Source organism: Rattus norvegicus, chromosome 5 (assembly GCF_021556685.1).
Source record: "Rattus norvegicus strain SHRSP/BbbUtx chromosome 5, alternate assembly SHRSP_T2T, whole genome shotgun sequence".
Lineage (NCBI taxonomy): Eukaryota > Metazoa > Chordata > Mammalia > Rodentia > Muridae > Rattus > Rattus norvegicus.
In genome coordinates, this window is record NC_141538.1 from 104,601,266 (window position 1) to 104,624,364 (window position 23,099).

At 39.4% G+C, this 23,099-nt stretch overlaps 1 protein-coding gene across 10 annotated transcripts in view; it reads right to left on the reverse strand.

Moving 5' to 3' along the window:
- Window positions 1–23,099, reverse strand: part of Bnc2 (basonuclin zinc finger protein 2) — a 401,546-nt gene that overhangs the window by 259,770 nt on the left and 118,677 nt on the right. For 7 of the 10 annotated variants that reach the window (NM_001415824.2, NM_001106666.4, XM_087548057.1 and 4 more), the window contains 1 exon segment: window positions 15,578–15,778. In NM_001415824.2, coding sequence (NP_001402753.1) covers window positions 15,578–15,778 — 201 coding nt within the window. 10 annotated transcript variants of the gene reach the window in all.

Below are 23,099 nucleotides of genomic sequence, written 5' to 3' on the forward strand. Positions count from 1 at the left end.
GTGTCTTGTTTCCAAGTATTATTATTCAGTGTCTGAATCCAGTGCTAGCCATTTTATTTGAAGAATTTTGGCTTCATGCCCTTTACTGTTGAATTGCTGCAACAAAAATTATTTAAGCACTGACTTTGTCCCATCATTTTAGAGAGGGGATGCTTGTCAAGCTCCGTAAGAAGCAGGATGAATGGGGGAAGGCCTGAGACTGCTCTATCCAAGATTCAGAAGGTGAATTCAAGGGATTTCCTGAGTCTTCACCTCCTCATTTTGACACCAAAGACGTAACTTTAAATGTCTACATGACTTGTCCAATGTGATGAGAACAGACAGAAGCAAGGAATGGAAGTCGGTCTGGCTGATCGAACATTGGAGAAAATAATCAGTCTCAAATTTAGATGCATATGTGAAAGTAACTAATGGCGTCACAGGCAAATCAGCACTTAGATCTTTACTCACTTTTAGACCAGAGCCAAGGCAAAACGATGTTGTCTGTGGACAGAAATTATTTCAGAAGATGTGAACCACATCAGTTAAGGTAGTAAAACCAAAGCTGTTCCACCTTCAGTTCTTCCTAAGTAGGCTGATCACAGAATTCTTTTCAAATTCTGCTTATGATTTAAGGAGCATTTTATTGAGCAAACTGCAAAGTTTAGTGACATGAAAACAAGGATGGCAGTTATATACTATGTATAAAATTAAAAAGAAATCTAATAGTGAAATGTAATTTCTCCATTTGATATTTGTGAGGAATGATATTTAAAAAAAAAACACTTCTTAAAAAAATTTCCCCTTACAAGAAAAGCCTGAAAGATAGAGTATACTAGAAGACAAACTGAAAATAAGATTTTAAAACATTTGAATTTTCAAAACTTGCTGAGAAACATCAGAATTTTCAAAAAGAAAAACATTAAGAGATGAGAATAATTTAAAAGTATTTTCGCAAAAGCAAAACAACACACAAATAGATAATTGATCTGCATAAATTATCCGTCCTGTGGTCAAAGCACTGGTATTTTAATAACATTAAGATTCCTTCAAAAGCGCACTGGAGACAGCTTGCGAATGGGCATTCTATCAGGTGTTTAAAAGAAGTAAATAAGACAGTTTAGTATTCTGGAAGGCCACACAGCCTAATACATCCAGTTAACTGCTACCGTAGCATTATCATCACCCAGCAGCAAATGGCAGTACATCCTGCCAATAGCTTTAGGGTGACCTTTGCAACGCTGACTACTCCGTCAAGTTCCATCTCTGAGATGCAAGGCATAGACAGAACAGTTTATTAGCTGAGGTAGGAAAGGAAAACCAGGAGGCCCCAAAGTGACTCTGCTTTTCCTACTCAGGAAAGAAGGCCTCCCATTCCCTAAGAAGAGAGGGGCCCACTATGTGATAAGGCTGAGTAACCCCTGGCCTTCCTTTTATCATTAGCCTTTCATAGTGGGAAACATCAACCCAACATTAACAACTTTACAGCTTCTTTTCTACCCCATCTACACTTCTGTGAAATCCCAACAGGGTTGGGGTGAGAGTGGTTGAAGAGTGGAGTAGAGTGGAGAGTGAATTTCAAAGACATGAGTTCTAGGATCAAGGGGTGAAGAAAAAAAGCTGTTGATATTGTTCCAGAACTTTAAACCAATTTGACCTATTTTCATGCATGGGTGATGTCCAACCACTACCAAAAGGATCTGTCTACAGAATTCAAGAGGGCAGCAACAATGGGTCAGGAGAAAGGACTCTGTAAGGAACTGAGAAGTTTCAAGTGTCACTTGGTGATCATCAGCCATGAAAAGACACGTTTTGATACCAAAAAAAAAGTTAACTGTGACTATGGCAAAGTGACATGCTTAAACTTGATATTCTCTTAGGGATGAGCAGGCTTTGAAGCTCATAATAAACCCGAAATGGTTCTGTGGAATGTTAAGTCTTAATGTAGAAGGTTGGTGCCACTGTCATGCCTACACAGAAATATGTCAACTTGGAAGAAGCTGCATTAACAGCTCCAGGGCATGCAGAACAGAAGGTGTACCCTTTGATTGTATGCATTTTATGGAGAATTCTACTTTGAACTGTAAAAGAAAGCAGCAGCATACTCCTGCCTAGTTAACACAGCTAAATATGACACTACACCTTTCTAAAAATAAATAAATAAATAATCACATCGGAGAGAGAAAGGATGGCTTTAAACACCCTGGCACAGGCAATGACAAAAGTATTTGTCAAACATTCAACACAAATATTATTTTACAAAAGCCAGTAATATAGAAAGGGGTGCGTCACCTTCTATTCCAATTGTTCTCTTTACTATTCAAGTATTAAGGTTCTTCCCTCCTCTTGTATTAAAGATATTTCCTCTAATTCCCAGTTGAAAGGTTTCTGAAAGTGCAAGTCACAGCTGTGTTGATAGGAACTTGAGGAGCACTGCATCCCACCCTCTTCCCAACACTCTGACAGACGCTTCATCATAAGCCACTCTTGATTTGAGACACATGACTGGCTAGAAGACTGGCAAGAGTTAATATCTGGTGCTTGGTCCAATCCATGGCTTTTTCTGCAGTTTCAGAAGCAACTTAAGAGCTTGTTGTGTTTCCTGCAGAGAAGGTTCCTTTCTGGAAGGTTTCTGACTCTGACAAGATACAGAGATCAACAAGGCCCAGGGCAGAACCCTAGGCACACCTTGGTCCCATTTGCAGATCATCTTAACAAGATGCTCTTGTTTCTTGTTCCCACGAAAATCAATAACAGGATGACCTTCAATTTGAAATCCAAACCAATTAATTACCTGTTCTGTTGGAAATGTTGATATCTGATTTGCCTGGAGAATTTCAATTATGAGTAGCTTTATTTCTTTTAAAGAGCCCCTTCAAAAAATATAGACTGACAATTGAAACCCTCAGCTTATACAATATAAATGATGTTTTCTTGAACCAGGGATATACTATTGGCCTTGCACGAATTAGTATGGGGAAGTTTTCCCCTTGTGGTCCATCTCCTCCTCATGACATCATAATCAATGGGACTGGTAAATTACAGCAATCCTACAAAGATTCAGGGCCAAGAATTCACTGCTGAAGGTGAGGTGGAAAGCTCTTTGTACTTGAATTCAGCTTTTCATCCGTATCAATCCCTGACACAAGCCATGAGGTTCTTCTCAGAATTTAGGAATTTTCTATTTCTTTCTAATTCTAAAATTCTTATATCCCTACTTATATTTAAATAATTATATTACTTTATTCTGTCCATAAATCTGATTTTTTTGAATAGGATCATAAGGAAAAGGCTATACATCAAAATAACTAAAAGCAGAAATATATTTACTAAACTTACTTGTTTTAATTACAGGGGGAAAAATGAACTCAGTTCATCCCAGTGGGGAATTCCCACAATGAATGATCACACGCAATGAAACTATTATCTTCATCCATTAAAATATTATCTAAACCAGAGGCTTCTCTCTGGCAGCCAGTGGCTGACTATAGCCTGCAGATGAGCTTTGTTTGGACCACACAGTTTTTTAAATATTTGAATATGTTGCCAAGATTTCAAAATCATGAGATTTCACGTAAAAATTGTGTTTCTGGCTTCTCATTAGAGAAAAAAAAGGAGGTGATCTGGCAACCAGGAGGCCTGCATTCTCACCTGGCAACAATTCTCTGTACCCCAGAACTGCCACCTCAGTGGTTAAAGAGATGAGCTTTCTGGTCTACCCCAGACCCCACAGACTCCACCAGACCCATTCTACTAGCTTAGTATTCATTACCTCCACATGGGCACTCTAGGTAACTGCTGACCTTTAAACTTACATAACTATTCCAGAAAAGCTTATAGAATTGTTGCAAAAAAGAGAAAAAAGAAAAGAACAAAACAAATGAAAACAAGTGTTCTAAAAATAGATATTTAAATATATTTCATGAGTATATATAACAAATGAGGATGGATGCAAACTTTACTTCCAAATATAGCTGTTCCAGTTATGATTAACTATGAAGCGAAGAGGACTCAACTTCATAACTTAAAACAAAACTAAGTAGCAAATTTTAAAGATATAACCTACTCTTATCTAGTGATGCATCAGACTTTTACATGGGTTCCCAATAAACTCCATTCTTCCTTGCAGCCTAGAAAGGAAGCTCGTACAAACTGCTACTCAGCTCTGCGTGCATCCTGAGCCTTCACTCGTCAATACTTTTACACTTCCTTGCTAGAGGAATCATGTACACCTGAGGGAAAAATGGACCCTAATATGAAAAGAGTATATATTTTAAGATACATTAAAAAAAACAACAACATTGAAGACACGGGGATACCATAACAAATACTAGGCCCCACTTGTATGGCAAGATCTGACAATCCATTTATATAGTCATTACTGAGGGTTCAAAAAGTCATGACATAGTTTAAAATGGCTATTACTTAAAGGATATTTCTATGACAAAGCCACCATGCATTTCTAACCTTTGGCTTTTTTATTTAACTGAAATTAAGTGCAAATATTTATTTACAGTTCATAACTTCCAATCAACCATAACATCTCAGCAATGAAACCTATTAGTGAATTTTACAAACAAATTTAAATGCCCTAGTTATCATTTTATCTAACCATATTAAAAACAGGTTATCTCTAATTAATTACTGCAGCCAAGAAAAACTCAGACCTGCAAACACACTTCATTGAGTATGCTATGACTGGTGCTATATCACAGTATCAGAGTGAAACTTAGATCACCTAGAGCACATTGGCTTATACTCGTGCCGCACACTTAAAAGAGTATTTAAATGGGATGTTTCCTCTCTATGAAAAAGGCCTTTCTTTCAATTGTCCTTAAAGATCATTGAATATATACTAAATATACGTCAAAATCAGACTTTAATCCCCAAATTTTCTTGACTCTGAGTAACTCCTACAGCTTGAAATAGTTGACAAAATCATAATGGTCATACTGACTGAATTCCTTAACTCCTAGGGGAATAGGAAAAGAGAAAATATGCTAAGTCTGGGCACCATGAATGCAGTTTTAGTTGATACTCCAATGGCAGTGAGGCATTCCTTATGGGAAACATTCGTCCTTAATTTCTATTATGTTTAAAATTTAAGCAATTAGAAACAGACACCTGGAACTCACTTATTAATTTATCTCTTCCCTCCCCTTTTACACTTCTTTCAACCTCATTTCTTAAGATGCCTCTTAAATGGATGCTCTTATATAAAGGGCCTTGAACCAGCGTTCACCATTTTCTTCTTTAAAACACCTTGCTAGAGTATAGGAATGACCTTACCTCATTTTTTTAAGTCTATAGTTTCATTTTTATACGTATATTTCTTTAATAATTAGTGTTGAACAGTAGAAAATTAAAATAATTCTAAAAAAACACTTTCTGTATCATTCCAAAATAGCTTTATAAAGAAAAAAGAAAAGAAAATCCCCCTTGATGCCCCAAGCCTTTGACCCTAATGACCCTTCATGCTCACGTCATAATATATCATGACTGCACATACAATGTCCCAATCTGGATGAATTTCTATAATGTACTGTTTTAAAAGATGAAAAACAAACCAGACTAATGAATTTTGATTTTATTTCATCTTTCTTCAGAACGGAGAGAAAAACACTGCTTTCCTTAACTCCCCCTTCCCTGCTATTAGTCACTAATTCCTACAAAAGGGTGTCCCATGCAGGCTGCAGTAAGGGCAATAGGGACATTCTGCAGAGCAGGCAGCAGACATAGGAGCTGCAGGTTATCAGCATCTTCAGCGGCCAGGAGCCTTGGCTTTATTAAGAAATTGTATAGAGTAGCTATTTACCCAAAGTCAGAGCTGCCAACTTCCTGCTTTCAACAAAAGAGTGTTTTTAATATAATGAACATCCAGGCTTCTCTGGTCATGAGAGAACCTGGAATATATTATACATGCGTGAATGTGGCCGGGATGTAGGATATGGGATGTGCTTCCTATCAACAGATTAACACTTCATTTCCATTACTCTAATCTCACCACAGGCTGGGAACACTTTCTTTTTCTTATCTGAACAACAATGGTGCATGAAAAACCAAGCTGACAGGCAGGCTGGGTTCATTAAATGCACCAAGTTCTTTATTCCCATAACACATCTCACCTGTATGAGGCCAGGGTTCTGGTTTCCAGGCTGCTACTGAAACAAGCCCTCCCAGATGCTGGACTTCGGACACTCCCTCTCCTCTTTTTTTTGCATAACTTACAGTAAAGACCACAAATAAAGCAAAAATGAGAAAATTCTTCTGCATCATATACTGTTTAGCACACAACAGTACTGGCAACGTATTTTCAGATTGACTCTCTCCCATGATTACTTGTTCAGGAGAACAAGGCAAGGTAGGTGTTACAGGAAAAGGCAAAACACCACAGGTGTGAGCTCACATCTCCATGTGGTGTCTCTTAGTTTAATTTTTACTTGGAATTTAAAACCTAAAAGCAGGAAAGTTGCTTCTAGAAAACTACAGTGCTGTGGTTGGTGAGAATGGCAATTCGCAAAACAAGAAACAATGACACCAGTTCTCAGTCAGTGACACCTAGCTCCATTTAAAAAGCTTGGTTCCTATCCCTGAGGCAAGGCTCTATGTTCACCAGCAGCACAGGAGGGAGGGAGCATGCTTAGGAACTCAGAGTTATACAGTCTAAGGCACCGTCCTAGTCCTAGCCCCAGGGTGGGGGATGCTTGTTTGTGGTGGTCCTTCTCTATGTAAACTCATACACGCCTTGTGGCTGAGACAGCTATTCATAAATCCCCAGCATTCCCCAAATAAATCCTTTAAATGTCTTCAACCAGACAATCTAACAGTCCTACATTGCCCCTGTGTCTACATATCATGGAGTATAAATGTGCAACTGCATGGCAATTTTGGATTTGTAACATTTGCTATAGGAAAGCAATAAGACTTTGTCCCCAAAGTCCAGAGCAGGACTTCAGTTTCAGTTCCATCTGAAACGCTTATCTTTATATATATATATCTATATATCTATATATATATATATATATATATATATGGAAAGGACAAAGTAAAAACAGTATTACATATTGTCCTAGTAATCTAGCTGAGTCTGCATTAGGTCCGACAGGAGGTCAAAAATCACCAAGCTCACAGACATCATCACTGAAGGGAAACTCTCATGAATAGTCTCATAATAGAACGTCGCAGTATCATACAAAGCAGCAACCCTGACCCTCTGCCCTCTGCAACTGGCAGAGGGCACACCAGTGGGCAGTTTTCTTTGCTCGTGCCTAATCAGGTGTCCCACACAGCCATCCTAATGGCATACCTCAATGATATCTTCCTTGCTTTTAATTGTAATGGAAAGGGGAGAACAAACATTATTAAAACTATGCTAATGGAGGTTCTCATTTTAATATTAGTTTTGTTATTATGTTAAGCCAGCTGAAAGTAATTATTTTTGTCAGGTAAAATACTCATTATCTTGAAGTTTTTCAAACCCCCCAGTTCAGACACAATGATCATCAAATGTAAATCTTAAAGAACTGTCTAGAGAACCAATAGCCACCTTAATAAAATTGAAAAAAATCCACAGCGGTCACATACAAGCACACAGGTAAATACCAGAAGCCATATCTTTCCAATTTACAAAAAAGTGTTTTTATTCTTGCTATTTTTAACAATCTCCATGCCTTTTTAAGACAATGAGTTAAACGCACTAAATGCAAAACAGTGATGAATCCCCACATGGTATGTAGGACACATGTTTTACATATCTGTTTCCTAATAGCATGTTTATACTGGCCCTGCCATCATTTCAATTGTTCCTTTCAATGCCTGAGCCCTTATTGCTGCAGTTTACCTCGGTCCCACCTCCTGGTGGTCACCCTGTCCTTTATACCTTCCCCTATTTCTAAGCAGATATCCTTGTGTGGTGTTAAGTCCAAGTATATAAAATGATAAATCCAAGAATAGCTTCTAGAGAAAAAAAATAAAGGAAATTGTCTTTGCCTCAATCTTTCTCATACAGGTTAAGGGTCAAACTGAGCATCTATCAGTGGCACCTCTAGGTGACAAGCCCTACGTCCATGGCCACCGGATTTAAAATACTCGTCTGTAGTAAAACAAGGATAGCCCTGTAACCGACATGTATGTGTGTGAGGATGGCACCACATTCCTGACAGATTATCAGAATGAGAGATCGGCAAAAGGGTACCTGATTCAATGGCTGTTATTTTCAAGGATGTTTTAATTCTTTTGCATTAAGCAAGAAGGAGGCAGTAAAAATAAGGAAGCTATTGTATAATGAGAGAAACGAAGGTAGAAGAGAGAAATGAAGTCCATGAAAAAGGAAACAGGAAGTAAGAACAAACTAACCTTGTAAATTAAGGCCATTAAGTAAATGTCTATCAGCCAAACAGGAACAGTAGTCATAACTCAACACCCGTCTCTGACACAAACACTAAAGACAGCAGCAAAGTAACATTACAGTTCCTAAGGATGGGTAAATAAGATGTCAGCTGTGCTCAGGGGAATCGGGGGTTTCGATGAGTAACTTCCTACAATTCAACATTATTCTTCCTTTACAGAGAGAAATGAAAAACTGATGGGCTTAATTAAAGGGAAACAAAAGGATATTATATTGTTGTTAAAGGATCAATTCTTTCTCTTAATTAGAATGATGATTAATAAGCTGAGAATTTGATTTCTGAACTCCCTAGTTTGAGTAATGCATTGTTTTCCCGTAGTATTCCCACTAAGGAGAGTTCTGCCTACAGAAGGAGACAATACTCTCTCATCTCCGCACTCACTCCATGGCACCAAACGGAGCTGCGTGCTATGTCCCATGAAGAGGACACTGTACTCTGTCCTCGCCCAAGTCAAGTCCAGTCATAAATGTTTCACCGGAGGGTGGAGTGTAACTATGAAATTTGTGAGGTTTCCTACAGGGTAGGTACAAATTAAAAAAAGAAATCAATACTTTTATCTTTTCCTATTCTCTAAACTTCCTTTTAAGCCCGGGGAGGGAGATACTGTACAAGTCAGGCTCAGGGGAAAATGTGGGCTGCAGTACAGCTCCAACAGCTTCTTAGTGATGCCATCCGCGCACACAGGGTAATTTTTTTTATCCTGTTTCCCCTGTGTCTGCCAGCTTATCTTCTACAGGATACTTCTTCTGCTACTTAGTTTGTTTATACCACAGGACCTAAAGGCTGCTCTTCCTTCTCGGCCCCTCTTCCTTCATTTCTCTTAAGCTTCTTGGAAGTCAAAGTTCCTCATAAGGTTATCCTCCCCCCTTTGCCTCTAACCCCAGGTGCTTCAGTGGATGAGGGGAACCTAGCAAAATATGGACGCCAGCTGCTCTTCTGGAAATAAGAATGGCATCAGCTTTGGCAGATGTAGGTGACATCAATCATTTCCTATGACCCCCCAACACTCTTCTGGCCGAAGCCTAGAGAACAGTGGTTAGTGATCAACAAGCGAGTATATGAAAGGCACCAGCAGATCTGCACATGGAGGAGAACGCATGCGTCCACACACATCACACTCGACTCCAAACCTCCCAAAGGAAAGAACTCCTGGAACCATTATACCCCATGTTCTTTCAACAACAACAAACAGTGAGTTCTAGAGAAAATGACCTTCACTGAAAAAAAAGTGTCCCATGATTCACTGTTTTCCTCACTGCAGAATTCTCTCTCTATACTCTGGCGGGGGGGGGGGGGAAGTTCACACCTAAAACAATTTAACCACTGTAGTTCATTCATGAATACAGGGTAAAGGCAAGTCCCAATTTCCTCTCCTTATACATACATACATACATACATACATACATACATACATACATACATACATACGTACATATCATATATATACATTCTAGTCCTCATTACTAAGTTAGCTGTAGACAGGCATTACCTACATGTGCTAAGTGAAGACTGACCACAGCGACGCCCACTGTGTCTCCCTTTAAGTAAGTGTGTGCAATGTCTAAGCTGGGAAAGAAGAAACCCTAGGTTTTGTTTTTCACTGAAGTCTGTGACGCCATCACACTATCTGTAACAGGCTGTTCCTTTGGAATCAGCTCCTGTGTCACAGCGACCTGGCAAGCTTGAATGCTTTCACTGTCACTGGAATCCTTGCAATCCTGCCTTGGCTGTGACCCATTCACGTTTGTCCCAACTTCCCAGAGATGCCTTGTTCAGCATCTAATTAGTAAGGGAGGGATTGTCGGGCTCTTATCCCTGACATAGGCATAGGAAGCTATGCTGTGGTGGAAGCCTAGGTCTCTCCTGCTGCATAAGTCGACTCCCATAAAGCTACTTGTTTACAGGTAACAGGAGGACTGAAAAAAATAATTTCAAAAAAATGATCCCCAACTATGCTTAAATTCATTTTAAGTGCTACATGTTAGAAATGAGCTCTAAATTTGTGAATGAGTTTATACATGTGTATACACATCTGAGGATACACGTGTGCATGCTTCGTTACGATTATCGTTATGTTACACGGAATATCATACATACATGGCCCACTACATTTCCACTGCATTACATGGTACACAGAGCTGTTGAGTGAAGTCTGCAGGTTATCACAAAGTTGGAGGTAAGGGCTGACACGCAGGTGCTCACCTCTTAACCACAATTTCCAATCCAGTACTACTATGACGATTACCCAGATATTAGATATTCCTACTTGTATGGTACAATATTAAAATGAATGTCAAGGATTACATTTCAGTTTCAGTACGCACCTATCGTTAACACTTCAAAATAAAGCACAGCATCTCTCAAGTTAGGGCAACTAAGACAGAGGTAGCAGCATGCCAATTCCACAAGCTAAAACTATTTGCCACCAAATATAAACACTTATGTTAACATAGGGGTAAGTTCTGTGGATGTGGAGTTCATCCTTTTTTAAGTAAGACATGATTATCCAAATATACCAGCTGTAATAAGGACACATTAAAAAGGAACTGGAGATATTAAAGAGAAAACAGAGAGGGAAGCCTAGAAAAGGTGCTGCCTCAGAAGGAAAGTCATTTTCAAAGGCCATTAACTATCAACTGCTTTACTCGTGGCTCTGATTAAATGAGACTCTTCATCCTAGGAAAAGGGATGTCTAGTTTGGAGGAGAGGCTTTAGCATAAAAATATACTGCATGGACCACAAAGAGTAACCAAGCCACAGCACACAGTTTAGGTAAGTGACCAACAAGAAATGCTGTATGCGGATCTTTAAAATTGTTAGAGATGTTCACATTACTTTTGGAGGGTTAGAAACCAGGAAAAAAAAACCCCACACATCATTTCCATTTTAACTACAAATCCTATGACTGGGACTGTGTTTGTCATCACGAATTGAAAGTAGTGAAAGGCCACTGGGAGAAAAATTTGAATCGAGCATTCTTGTGAATGAATTCCAAGGAAAGGTTGTTATACATTTCTTATATATCTTTTAATCCTGTCTCAGGGAACTGCTAGGTTTTATACTAGTCAGAAAGTTTACTCTGTCATCTATCTGGTGAGCAGATGGTCTGGTATTAATGTAAATCACTGATTTAATTTTTAGCTTTGTCGATTTTGTCCCTCACCTATCTAAGAAATGATTTCTCTGGTGATAACTAACACATCATGCTAATGAGAGAATCTAATACACAATAGAAAAATGTCACTACTAATAATATTCGCATGAAGTTAAATAAAGCAACTGTAAGAGAATGTCAGACAGTTGTTCTTTAATAAGACACAGTTTCACAATGAAATTATGTTGTTAATTTTGTTACATCATTGGGTGAATCTTAAATTACTCCATAATGATGCCCAGCGTCGTTTATAATTCTAACTTAGTATTTCACTCTACTCTGAAAAGAGACCTTATTAAGGGATCTGCATATTATTTGAAACGGGCTAAGTACACCTGAGCAATAATGAAAAGGTATAAACACCTCTGGTAATCTGGGGAAAGAGCACTATCACCGTTACCTGTACGTACGGTGTGCTTTCTTAAAAAGATTTTGAGTTGATCAAACTATACCCTCTCCTGGGGGAAGCTATAAGGATTTTATTTGCTACTTTCTCAAATACACAAACATGTACAAAATATGTAGAAAACAATCAGCTTTCAAAGTCTAATAAAAACAAAAAGAAAGAAAAGAACCTTCCGAAAGCAAGTTCCTTTCTCCAAACCACCTCCCACTTGTCTTTTTAACAATCCCTTAAGAGATTATCCTGAGAGAAACAACCTTTTCAGCTTTAGGAGATAAGGAAAAAGAGAAAATGATTTTGGACATTACCAATTCGTAACTGAATCCAGAACTCTCAATTACAAAAGTCAACAGCTACACCTTTCAAGGTTCTCTAGTATCTGTCTACAAGAGACTATTATTTTTCTAAACAGCAACAACAAATCACATTTTCATGTTAGTGAAAATAATGGAAGGTAGAAAAATGAAGTCAGGAAGACCCATTTAAAGCTTTAATGGGGACAGATTTAACTCCACTGAGTCGGAGTCAAATCATTTGTTAATACTGGATAAAAGAAAAGATTTACAGTTAAGGAAATCTAACTTCGTTCAGGGGAAATGCAAGATACAGACTGTCCCATGCCCCTTTCTAGCTTACCTTTAGAAGACACAGACCTAGACTATTAAACTTCAGAGTTCAACGGTCTTTCCCAAGCATACGTTTTCTATAGCTAACAGCGTATGTGGTGAAGTTCTCTACAGCTCAGTCTTTACACATCTTGTACTGGCTCTACTCGTCAGTCTTGTCCAATGCTTAACGAGGTAGTCAAGGAAGTCTTAGTTTTTATTCCATGATAGGAAACTGTGAAAAACTGTATTAAACAGATTTCATTCACCCCATGAGCAATTTTTAAGAGATTAAAATAATCAAGCAGAAAAGCCGTTTCTAGCCTAAAAAATTAGATATATAGAATTCTGCATACTTGATTAAATTGGAGAAACTTTTTTATCTTTAGCAAAAGCTTGCTTAATGCAGGTATTGAAACTATGATTCCTCATAATTGTTGACTTTAAGAGAGAGCATTCCAGGAACTATCACACATACATATGTACACACACACACACACACATACACACACACACACATATGCATACACTTTCTCCCACTCACATACTCTGAACCAGCACTGCTGATCCCTACACATAAGGAAAACAAACACATTAAGCATGCAGAGTGCAGACTTTTATATGTAGACAGATTTGAATTTAAGACTACACAATCTGAAATGGCATCTTGAAAGAGAAATAAAAGTGCGTGCGCATGCGCGTGCACACACACACACACACACACACACACACACATACACACGTAAACACATACCCCCTTTCATATGACTTCCAAGAGGCACAAAAGGTAAATATTTAGTGACTGTGAAAGTAAATGGGAGGCTAAGCATCCCTAACGACAACAAAAATTAATAAAGGAACTGCAGTAAAATGGTGTAATCGCAATACTTTTTAAGATTGTGGTTTTCATGCTTTGTCACAGTGCCCTGTGTCATAACCTGTTCATTAGCCTGTGTCTTTATTCTCCTCACAGGCACTGATGCTCACCACATGCATGCATTCATACAGGTACATACAAAACAGATCTTTGTATGTACCCAGCAGGCACACAGAAAACACCTCAATGATCATACAAGTTTCTCTATAAGAAATTTAAATTATTTTCCTAATCCTGACCTATTTTTTGTGTAATTTGCTTTTATTTCTTTTAATCCTAAATGTTTTCCACCAGTTAAAAGTCTCCTTAGATGCAAATCTACTTGGAAATGGGCTAGTGCCAAAGCAGCAATCTAACACCATCTATGTGGTTCAATAGCCATTTATCAATTGATCATTATCTCTATCTGTTTTATTAACTCTTTTTTCACTAGAGGGAAAAAATGCAATCTAACCTTTCAAAGCATACATGTACACACACACTCCGCTAACTCAAGGAAAACCAGGATTGGTAGTATCTAAATTTTAAAGTGGGACACAAGTTATTAGGTACTAAGGTCAGTGAAAACACACCGTGTTCCAACCACAAGAGAGAGAGTCACCCAGACAGAAAAGTGCTTCAGAAAAACACCTAGCAAAGCGTTTGGCAGAGACAAGAAGCATCTCTGTCAGACATGAAAGGGACTTTTCAGGAAAAAAAAAAAGGATCGCACATAAAGAGTTGCTTACTGGGTTTATGTTGATTGCATTTAAATCCCAGCTTACTGGATCAGCAGTTATCAGGGTCCCTCTACAGGATGTCAAAATACACCTTATTCAAATACATTTCTCCTATCTAAAACTGGTTGATAAAACTGTTTACCAATTAAATGTTACAAGAGCCGGGCTTTATGCACTCTCTTTGGCAAATGTTATTCCTAAACTTGTGACAGTTTACAGCCTTGAAAATTGTTTTCTTTATTTCGTTACCAAACATTTGAAAATCCACGCCAAAGTATTCAATTTCCGCGAACTCTTACATACAAAAAGCTTAAATAGCAGTTGCAGTATTTTAAGGGAGTGGGGCAAGACCATTTTTTTAAACAGCCGCCATCTACTTAACATCCTAGCGCATTTGTCAGTACTACTTTGGTGCTGCGTGGATGATAAACTAACTCTTGCTTTGTATGGGTTTGGGGTAGGCTTCTGAAAAGCAAGACGTGTCTGGGAGGGAGGCACCAGGGAACTTCCCTCCCTCACTTGAGCACAGTCCAAGAGGAAAGTTTCTGGGTTGTTTCCCCTTCGCTTCCTCTTACCCTCGCTCCCCCGCGGAGCCGCAGAGCCAGCAATTGTGCAAGAGGAGCCGGGCGCGCAGGGCGCAAATCACCGAGCGCTTGGTACGGACGGCTGCGGGTGATTAATTATCCGTCCGCTGGCCTGGCGCTCTCCGGGCGGCTCTCCCGGCAGGGTAGCAGCCGAGCTGCCGGCGGCGGCTGAGCGAGAAGCGGCTCTGGGAGAACACAGGGGCCGCGCCGAGTGTGAGTGCACCGCGCCGGGCGGCGGGCGGCGGGCGGGTGGCGAGCCGAGCGGCTGCGCCGCGGCCAGGGGAGCACGGGGAGAGTGAAGCCACCGAGAACCGGAACGGAGGCCGAGAGCAAGCGGGAGCGCAGCCTGCCGCCCTTCGGGTTGACCCGGCCGGCAGGGAAGCCTGCATAGCCTCGCTCAGGTCTGAGTCCAGCTGCTCCAGACACCAGAAGTCAGACCCGCTGCTGTGAGGGGCCCGCGCTTTCTGACTGTTCGTTGCAAGACCTACTTAGAGACAGCAGACACTTTGACTAAGTCTTTCACAAAGATACATTTGTTAAGTATTGGCTTTTTCTCTTTTTAGCGGGAAACAAAGAAATAAATTAAGGCTTCGCAGGACCCAGGCTGCACAGGGTGAAACTTTGCAACAAATGCCTTTGCTTTCTCTAACTTCGATGTCCTTTCCCCCTTTTCCTTAAGGAGCCCTTGGGGAAGCCATGAAGTAACACTGCACATTCCAGTAACACAGAAATCACAATATATATATTTTTAAATTTCAAAAACATTTAGAAAGAAAAGTAGCAGGAAGAAAAGGGCAAATAACAACTCGAGATTTCTTTTTTTTTTTAAAAAAATGAAAGTAACTTACCTGTTGGGACATTCTGAATAAGAGGTTAGTATCAGCGTTTTGCCATGTCCCCATGAACCCTGGTTCAGCCGCAGTCGTTCTGGTTCCGAACTGCATGGAGTTGTCAGTACAGGAGTCTCTTAAAGTCAAGTCTCTTGCCCTCTTTGGCTCTCTGTCTCTCTGTGTGTCTCTTTCTCTCACATCCACTTCTGCCTCTTCTGACTGAAAAGTGAAGGTGGATTTTTTGAGCTTCTTGGCAGCCAGGAGCAGGAGTATAGTGTAGTTAAGAAGCTGGCTGAACTGTGCATTTCATTTGGGAAGGGGGAGATCTGGGGGAGGGAGGGGGGTCAGAGCTTCCTTCGCACCTTCTGCACAGATATCCCTATCATTTATGCATAGATTGTGACTCCCCTAGCTTGCCTTTGCTCGGTTTAACAGCTGCCTGTCAGGTGTGCGGGCAGCACTGGAGACCCAACCATCAGCTTCAAACCCTCAGCCACTGCATGTCATTGGATAGCAGAGCTAGGAGTCAACTGCACTGTTCCACTGTCAGGCACCAAATGACACCCTGCACGAACCCCTCTCCAGATACACAGATAGATACACACTCATGCGTACTCCACGAAATGCCACGGACACTGTCCACAAGGCCAGGGAGAGCCAGGGCCCTTCCCTGGAAATTTTCCCCAACAATGCTTTCTGCTGTAACATGTTATATCCAGCACCAGTCTTTCCTTTAAACACTTGTAAAACTATGAGACTTAAATATTTTTTAATTACACTGGAAGCAAGTGAAGTATTCATCTGGAGGAGAACATAAAGTTTGCTCAGTGTTTGCTTTTTTGTTTTTTTTTAATATTAGCTGCCACAAGTCACACCGTAATGCTAGGCTATTTATAACCACATATAAACTCATAGAGAAAATAATATACAGAGATTTGACCTTCTATTCTAAAGGGTGAACAAGCAAAGCTACCAGTTAAACATGGAAGATGTACAGTAAACATATGCAAAAATAAACATATACCACTTAATATCCAGCACCTCAGGCCATTAACTACCAAATCGAAGGTTAAATAAAGAGACACTGAAGGCGGAGACGAAAAAATGAATACCTTTTCTTAAAGCTCACAAGCAGAATAAAATCCTTTGTTAAAGTTCTCAGGTAAGGCATCTACATCAACCTTTTACATCATAAAACAGGGCAAAAGAGGAAGAAAAAAAGGAAGCCTGTCTTATTTCAGGCAAAAAGTAATGCATATAAAAACTCCATTTTTCATTCAGGATCTCTATGGAAAATTCTATAATATTTCCTTGCCTTGTGAAATATAACCTTGATAGCAGGTCATATTTTTAATTAGACCAGTTTTAAAACAAAACAACCATTTATTAGATAGTATTTATCTTCCTTATTTATGGAAAGGCAGAACTGAACAAAATCCACTGTACATAAACACTGTAACTTCAAAATGGAAAGCTAAATTCATGCTATCTCATAAAAGGAGTCAGCAGGAAAAAGCCATCCTTCCTAAACTTAAAATGTAAGGCACATTAATCTTCAGCCACTTACAAACACTGAGGACAAATGTAGCACTCTGCTTGCTCCTTCTTAACTAAAGAATAACAATAAACCTTCCTCTCAGAAACAACAAAAGAAACAGAAAAGCGTTTCGATGGCAGCCCGTGTCATTAGTGGACAATGAGAAAAGATGAGCAAACGTACACTATGTTGACACAAATGTGCCTTCCCTTCTAGAACTGACATCTCCTGAAAGCTTTTCTGTTAAACTTCCCTCCAGTTCACCACCATTAAGCACAAAAAAGTCTCAAAAGAAGCAAATTCAATATCTGAAAGGAGACACACAAGAACCCAAAGAATTGTTGCCTTAAAATATATTAAGTCCACCTGTGGTCAATAAAAATATTCTTTGGCGGGGGAGGGCGGGAAAAGCCCCTGTGAGTCAATTGTCAACGGTGACTGTACCTTTACACTATTACCCACTTAACTCCCTCTAAAATTTGCTAGCCTCTTGATTTCTGAAGTGGCTCTCAGTGCCTCAGTCAAGCTGCCTGCTCAGCTCCTGACCTCCCCACTAATGGCTGTTATTTGTGGGAGGCTTAAGGACACTGTCAATAGCAAGCTTCCTCCTCTCTCCACTCAAGCACTGTTGTATCTCCCTGCCTGCGTGTTCTCTCTCCTCTTCTGCTCCCTCTCCCTCTCTCCCTGTCCTTCCCCTCCTTCCCCAAGCTCCCTCACAACCTCTTCCTATTTTTCCAGCCCCACCCCTTTCTCTCAGTTGTAAGATTCTCTTCTTTCCCAGGTATTCCCCCCAACCCCCTCACATGTGGGCGTGGGCATGCACACACACACACACACACACACACACACACACACACACCCCACAAAAATCAACTGGCATGCAGCAGCAAGCACCTGCAGTAATAGACTCTTTTATTAAAACTGTTATTCTGCAAGACTTGAAATTCCCCATGGATCGGGCCATGTCAAAGCCGATATAATTAACTAGAGGCTCAGCAACGGATCAATTACCAGACAAGCAAGTGATAGTGAAATCAATGAAAGATCATCAGCCACATTATCAGTGTTGCAACTCATTAGGGCAAAACTGAGAAATGTGCTCAACGCGAGCCCAAGCAAGGTGGCATTACAAAACAAAGGGCTAATTTGGAGACCCTGCTGTGAACAATCTGTAACAGAATTAGCCTTTTTTCCCCCTAAACTGCACAGCTCCATAACTAAATGTGACAGACTGAGAGAAGCAGTTTATTAAGACACCAACCCCAAGTTTATTTAGTTCATAAACTCTCTCCTAGAAAATCAATACAGTCTGTACAGGGTTATTAGGTTGACTAGCTAATACATCCAAATCTGCTCTGCCCAGCCAGCCAGCAGTCCTCTGACAAAATGCTACCCAGAGTATGCAAACCGGTCTCTCTCAGACTGCAAGTTCTAACTGAACAAGTCTGCAGTATAGCTATTACCTAAATATTCCTGCCACAGCCACGCCTTAGAAACATCAGGATAGCCTCGTAAGAGTCACAAGAAAAAAATCACAACATTACACAATCCTCCATGGATGTTATCAAACAAAATCTCAACGAATTCCTAAAACCAGTTAAAGAGTCAAAGCTTTGTTGTAATGAGACACCAGCCCAAAGAGTTACCCAGAGATAGATGTATTAAAATAAAGCACAAGCCTAAATCGTTTATTATGCTTTGTAATTTTTAAGTTTTGAATCTTTTTTAAAATAAATTTTAGAAAATAAAAATCTGAACCCTGTGGAAATTACCGAAATAGGTTATGTGAACTTGCCATTCATTTCCATAGAGAAATGTAGGACCTTGATAGTCTTCTAGCCAGTAAGAGACTTGAATCGTTTTTTTTTTTTTTAAGACTCAGGTCCAAGACAAACAACAAAACCAAGGCACCAAGATATCTTCCTAGGCTTTCCATTGGCTCTACACTCTGTAAGTTACAGAGGAACCCTCTGAAACCATTTGTAACAAGTTATTTACAACTAGGCCATTGGGATAAACATCATTTCCACAATTATTGCTTTCTTTTTTTCCTGATTCAAAAATCATGTCCTTCAGATTAGGGGATCACAGTCTGAAAGGTCACCCGTGAAACTCCTCACATTCCCTGAGACTGAGAGAATTAGGCTGTATATACTGAGAGGTCCACCAATGAGTTCTCAAGGTCCTGAAGAAACTGTAGGACTAGGAGTAACTCCTCTTCATAACGCACACGCACCAGACACAAACACACACAGACTCTGGAATGGATAAGACCAAGGGACTGAACGAGATTAGGGAAACAGCTTGGGAAATGACTAATGGTATTTTAACATTTAAAAATTAAAAAAAAACTGTACTATTAATATGCCATCAGGACAGTCAACTGGCTTTAAGATTCTAAATCCTAAACCTTAATAAAAAAAAAAAGGTAAAATTCAGTTTACAGATGCTACAATCAAATGCTTGTTTTTATTGGGCACCTTATGGAACATTTCGTCAGTCATGTTTCTAAGTATTATTTTTAAAAGTCAAGCATATCTACTAACCCTGCACTATTTACATATACTTTAGATAGTAATTAAAAGTTGTAATTACAGGAAATTCATACTTTTAGAAACCTTTTTGCACATAACTACACACTGTGCATGTACCCTCAATGAGATCCAATTAGTAACAAAGAATTAGCATTCCAGTTAGTGTGGGATAACAAGACTACAGGGAGGCGCAGTGCAATTCCACCAACAGAGGAAGGCACTGTGCTCTTTCCTGCTCGCTCTCTAAGCAGTAATTCCCACAAGTGACTGCTTAGAATGTTACTGTCTTTTTAATATTTGACAGTAACGTAAATTTGGGTCTTTCCTTCTTGTTTTTTCAAAAACTGTACATTGATGCAAGAGTTTGTCACAATTACTGAAGGACCGTGCCAAAGAATGCCATTTTGCATATACTTTTGGAGTAGACTAGTTTTATTGTGTTGCTTTTTGCTTGTTTGAGGGGATATAACCCATCATATCTTTTGATTTTTAAAGATGAGTTCTTAGCATGTAGCCCTGGCTGGCCTGGAACTCACTTTGCAGACGAGGTTGATTTGGAGAGATCTGCCTGCCTCTGCCGCTCCCGTGCTAGGATTAAGGGTGTGCTGCACCGTGCCTAGATTCACTTTCCTTCTTTGTATTTAATTTCTTTAAAACTCGGGGCTTTCCTAAAGGTCGTAGCTCTGTGCTGAGGAAGCTCTTGAAGGCTTTCCTTTTTCCTTTTTTCTTTCTTCCTTTTCTCCCCCTAGCTATGACTACAACCACATAAGTCCCGAACAAATAGAAAATAAATGTATGGTTTGTGTGCACGATTTAAGAAGCATCCCCTGGACTTCTGATGGCTTATAGAGCCATACCTGTGATTCCCTGGGTTCAGCTCAGCAGCGGTTAGCAGACTGTAATCTGTAAGGACAGTGTACTGGCCTTTGCTCTTCTTTTAGTCACAATTCACTTCCAAAGCTTGGTTAAGTACAGAGCTGGGTTAAAGATCAGTGGTTTTTCATGTGACACGCGCTGGTATTCATCTAATGGCTTGTCAAGACAAAACTGTCCCTGTTCTTGCCAAAATCATAAAGTGACGCTCCACATCGCATGGCAATCAGTGCTTCCTCATGGCGAAACAACCCGAGCTTTCTGTAACTCATTTATTTTATAGAAAAAAAAATGTTAGCTGGCTATCCAGTCTCAGTGTACAGAATCAGGTTGTTGTTCTCAAATGTCTCTCTCCTTCTTTAATGTTTTCCCTCTCAGAATGCCAAAGCAACATGTAAACTAGTCACTAATCAAATCCAACTTTAACAAATATGGCCATACTGAAGCCCAGGTTCCTAATGTATTAAGGCACATAACTTAATATATGCAGATTATGCAGGAGCAGCAGGCTGGGCTCAGTCACAGAGGTGGGGCAGACAATTGAGGAAATGTCATTTTTCTTGAGAACAAAGTGTAGGACTTGCTTTGCAACATCTGTTGGTCTGTGTGAAATGTTAACAGATGTCTTAAGTGGAAAAAAAGGGGGGGAAAGAATTAATAAAGGAAAACTCCTCTGAACAGATAATCCACCCGAATTTCCATATTCCTAAGGAAGAAAGTTGACAGCAGTCTTTTCCCCTTGTGAAGCTGCCATCGGTACTCTATTGTGCCATTTCTTTTCCTACACAGAGTTAAGGAAGAACAGTTTTGACTCGATATAAAGAACAGAAAAAAGTACAACTAATAATAATTTCAATTTTAATTTTTTCCATTTTTTGGGGTTTGCTCTATAATTATACAGTTATTCAGGTTTATTGTTTTCCCTAAACTTACGAATACAATTTGATGAGAGGACAGTAAAATATTCATTTCCCTTAAAACATACAAACCCAAACATAATGAATACACAAGCATGTGTGTGGAGGAAAAGAAAGGAGGCAGGATTAAAAGCTATTCTTAAGGTCAAGAGCTGTGTTTTTTTTTTGGTTTTGTACTGTTGTTTTGTTTTTTGTTTTTTGTTTTTGCAACAGGATTGATCTGACTGTCCTGGAACTTAGTATGTAGATCAGCCTGGCCTCAACTCGAACTGTCTCTATGAATTATCTTCTTTAATGTAAAGATCCTCATCATTACAATTAAGATTCACTTAGTATTTATACCTAAGTCTTTGCTTGCCAACGGATTTCCAACTTCTTTCTTTCCGTTACTATCTTTGTAAGAGAAAGGTTTCAACTGCCAATGTTCCCAAACAGTAACATCTGGTAATCATGGATACTCGGGTTAGATTTTTAAGGGACCAGAAAAAAATTTGCATATTTAGCGATTGTTTTTCTTGTTTCAGTTTATTAGATGACTTAGACAAGCATTTATGCAGCAGTCTTTAATTCAGGTTTAAAGATAGCGTACAGGCAGGGGGTACATGGTGGTTCAAACTTTTAATCCCAGTACTTGGGAGGCAGAGGCAGGCAGACCTCTGAACCTGAGGCCAGTTTGATCTGCATAGTAAGCAGACCTGAGAGAGGTCCTATCTTAAAAAACAAACAAACAAAATTAAACTAAACAAAATAGTGATTCATGCACACGGACAACTGAATGTAACCAAGTGTCACGTGTAAATGATCTGAATTATACAGTCTATTACTTTTGCTATTAAAATCTTTAAGACAAGAATTTAGGTTTAATGCCAACAAACTAGCTAATTCAAAATTAGCTTAAAGGATCTTTATGAAAAGGAGAAGAAAAACAATTCATCCTATCATGCTGTCATCTTTGATTGGTATCTCAATCCTGACCCTCCTCTTCCAAGAGTCTGAGTTAGATTTCAGATGATTCTTCATATTTATAATATTCATATTATAATATTCATATGACTATATTATATATATATATAAGTGCCTGATGGCTTTGACAACCCAAGTAGGGTATTTCAACATATAGTAGCTTTAACCAGAACAACCTGAAGATTTCAGGGAACAAGATCAGGGTCCAATTTTTATGTAAGTGCACCCAGCCATGTCTTCATTATTTAGCTAGTTTTCTGCCAAACCACTCTGGATATACTAACTACTCAGATGTTAACTCACGAGAACTCCAACCACATCACTGCACAAGACAGAAATAATAACTGCTATGCATTGACAGACGGAAAACGGTGACCAATGCTGACAGAGAAAACGTTATGCATTCAAAATATCTTTATGTGGCCAGAAAAGGAATACAAGCTCTCTAAGTAAGGTTTGAGCTACTTTAGACAGTGACATTAACATCCCCCTTAGGAAAATATTACCTAAGAGCTTTAGCCAAAAGAAGAGAAAGTGATCCAATTGACACTTGTCTAACTTGACTCCCCAGTGAGGGCTGAGCGTCAGAACACACTTCAAGGAAAACACTCAATGCTACAATCCGTGGACACTAAAGATATTTAAACGGACAGATGTGGTAGGTACAGTAGTTCAGGTAGTTTACAAAATGCTAAGGAATGCTGAATCCCTTGGAA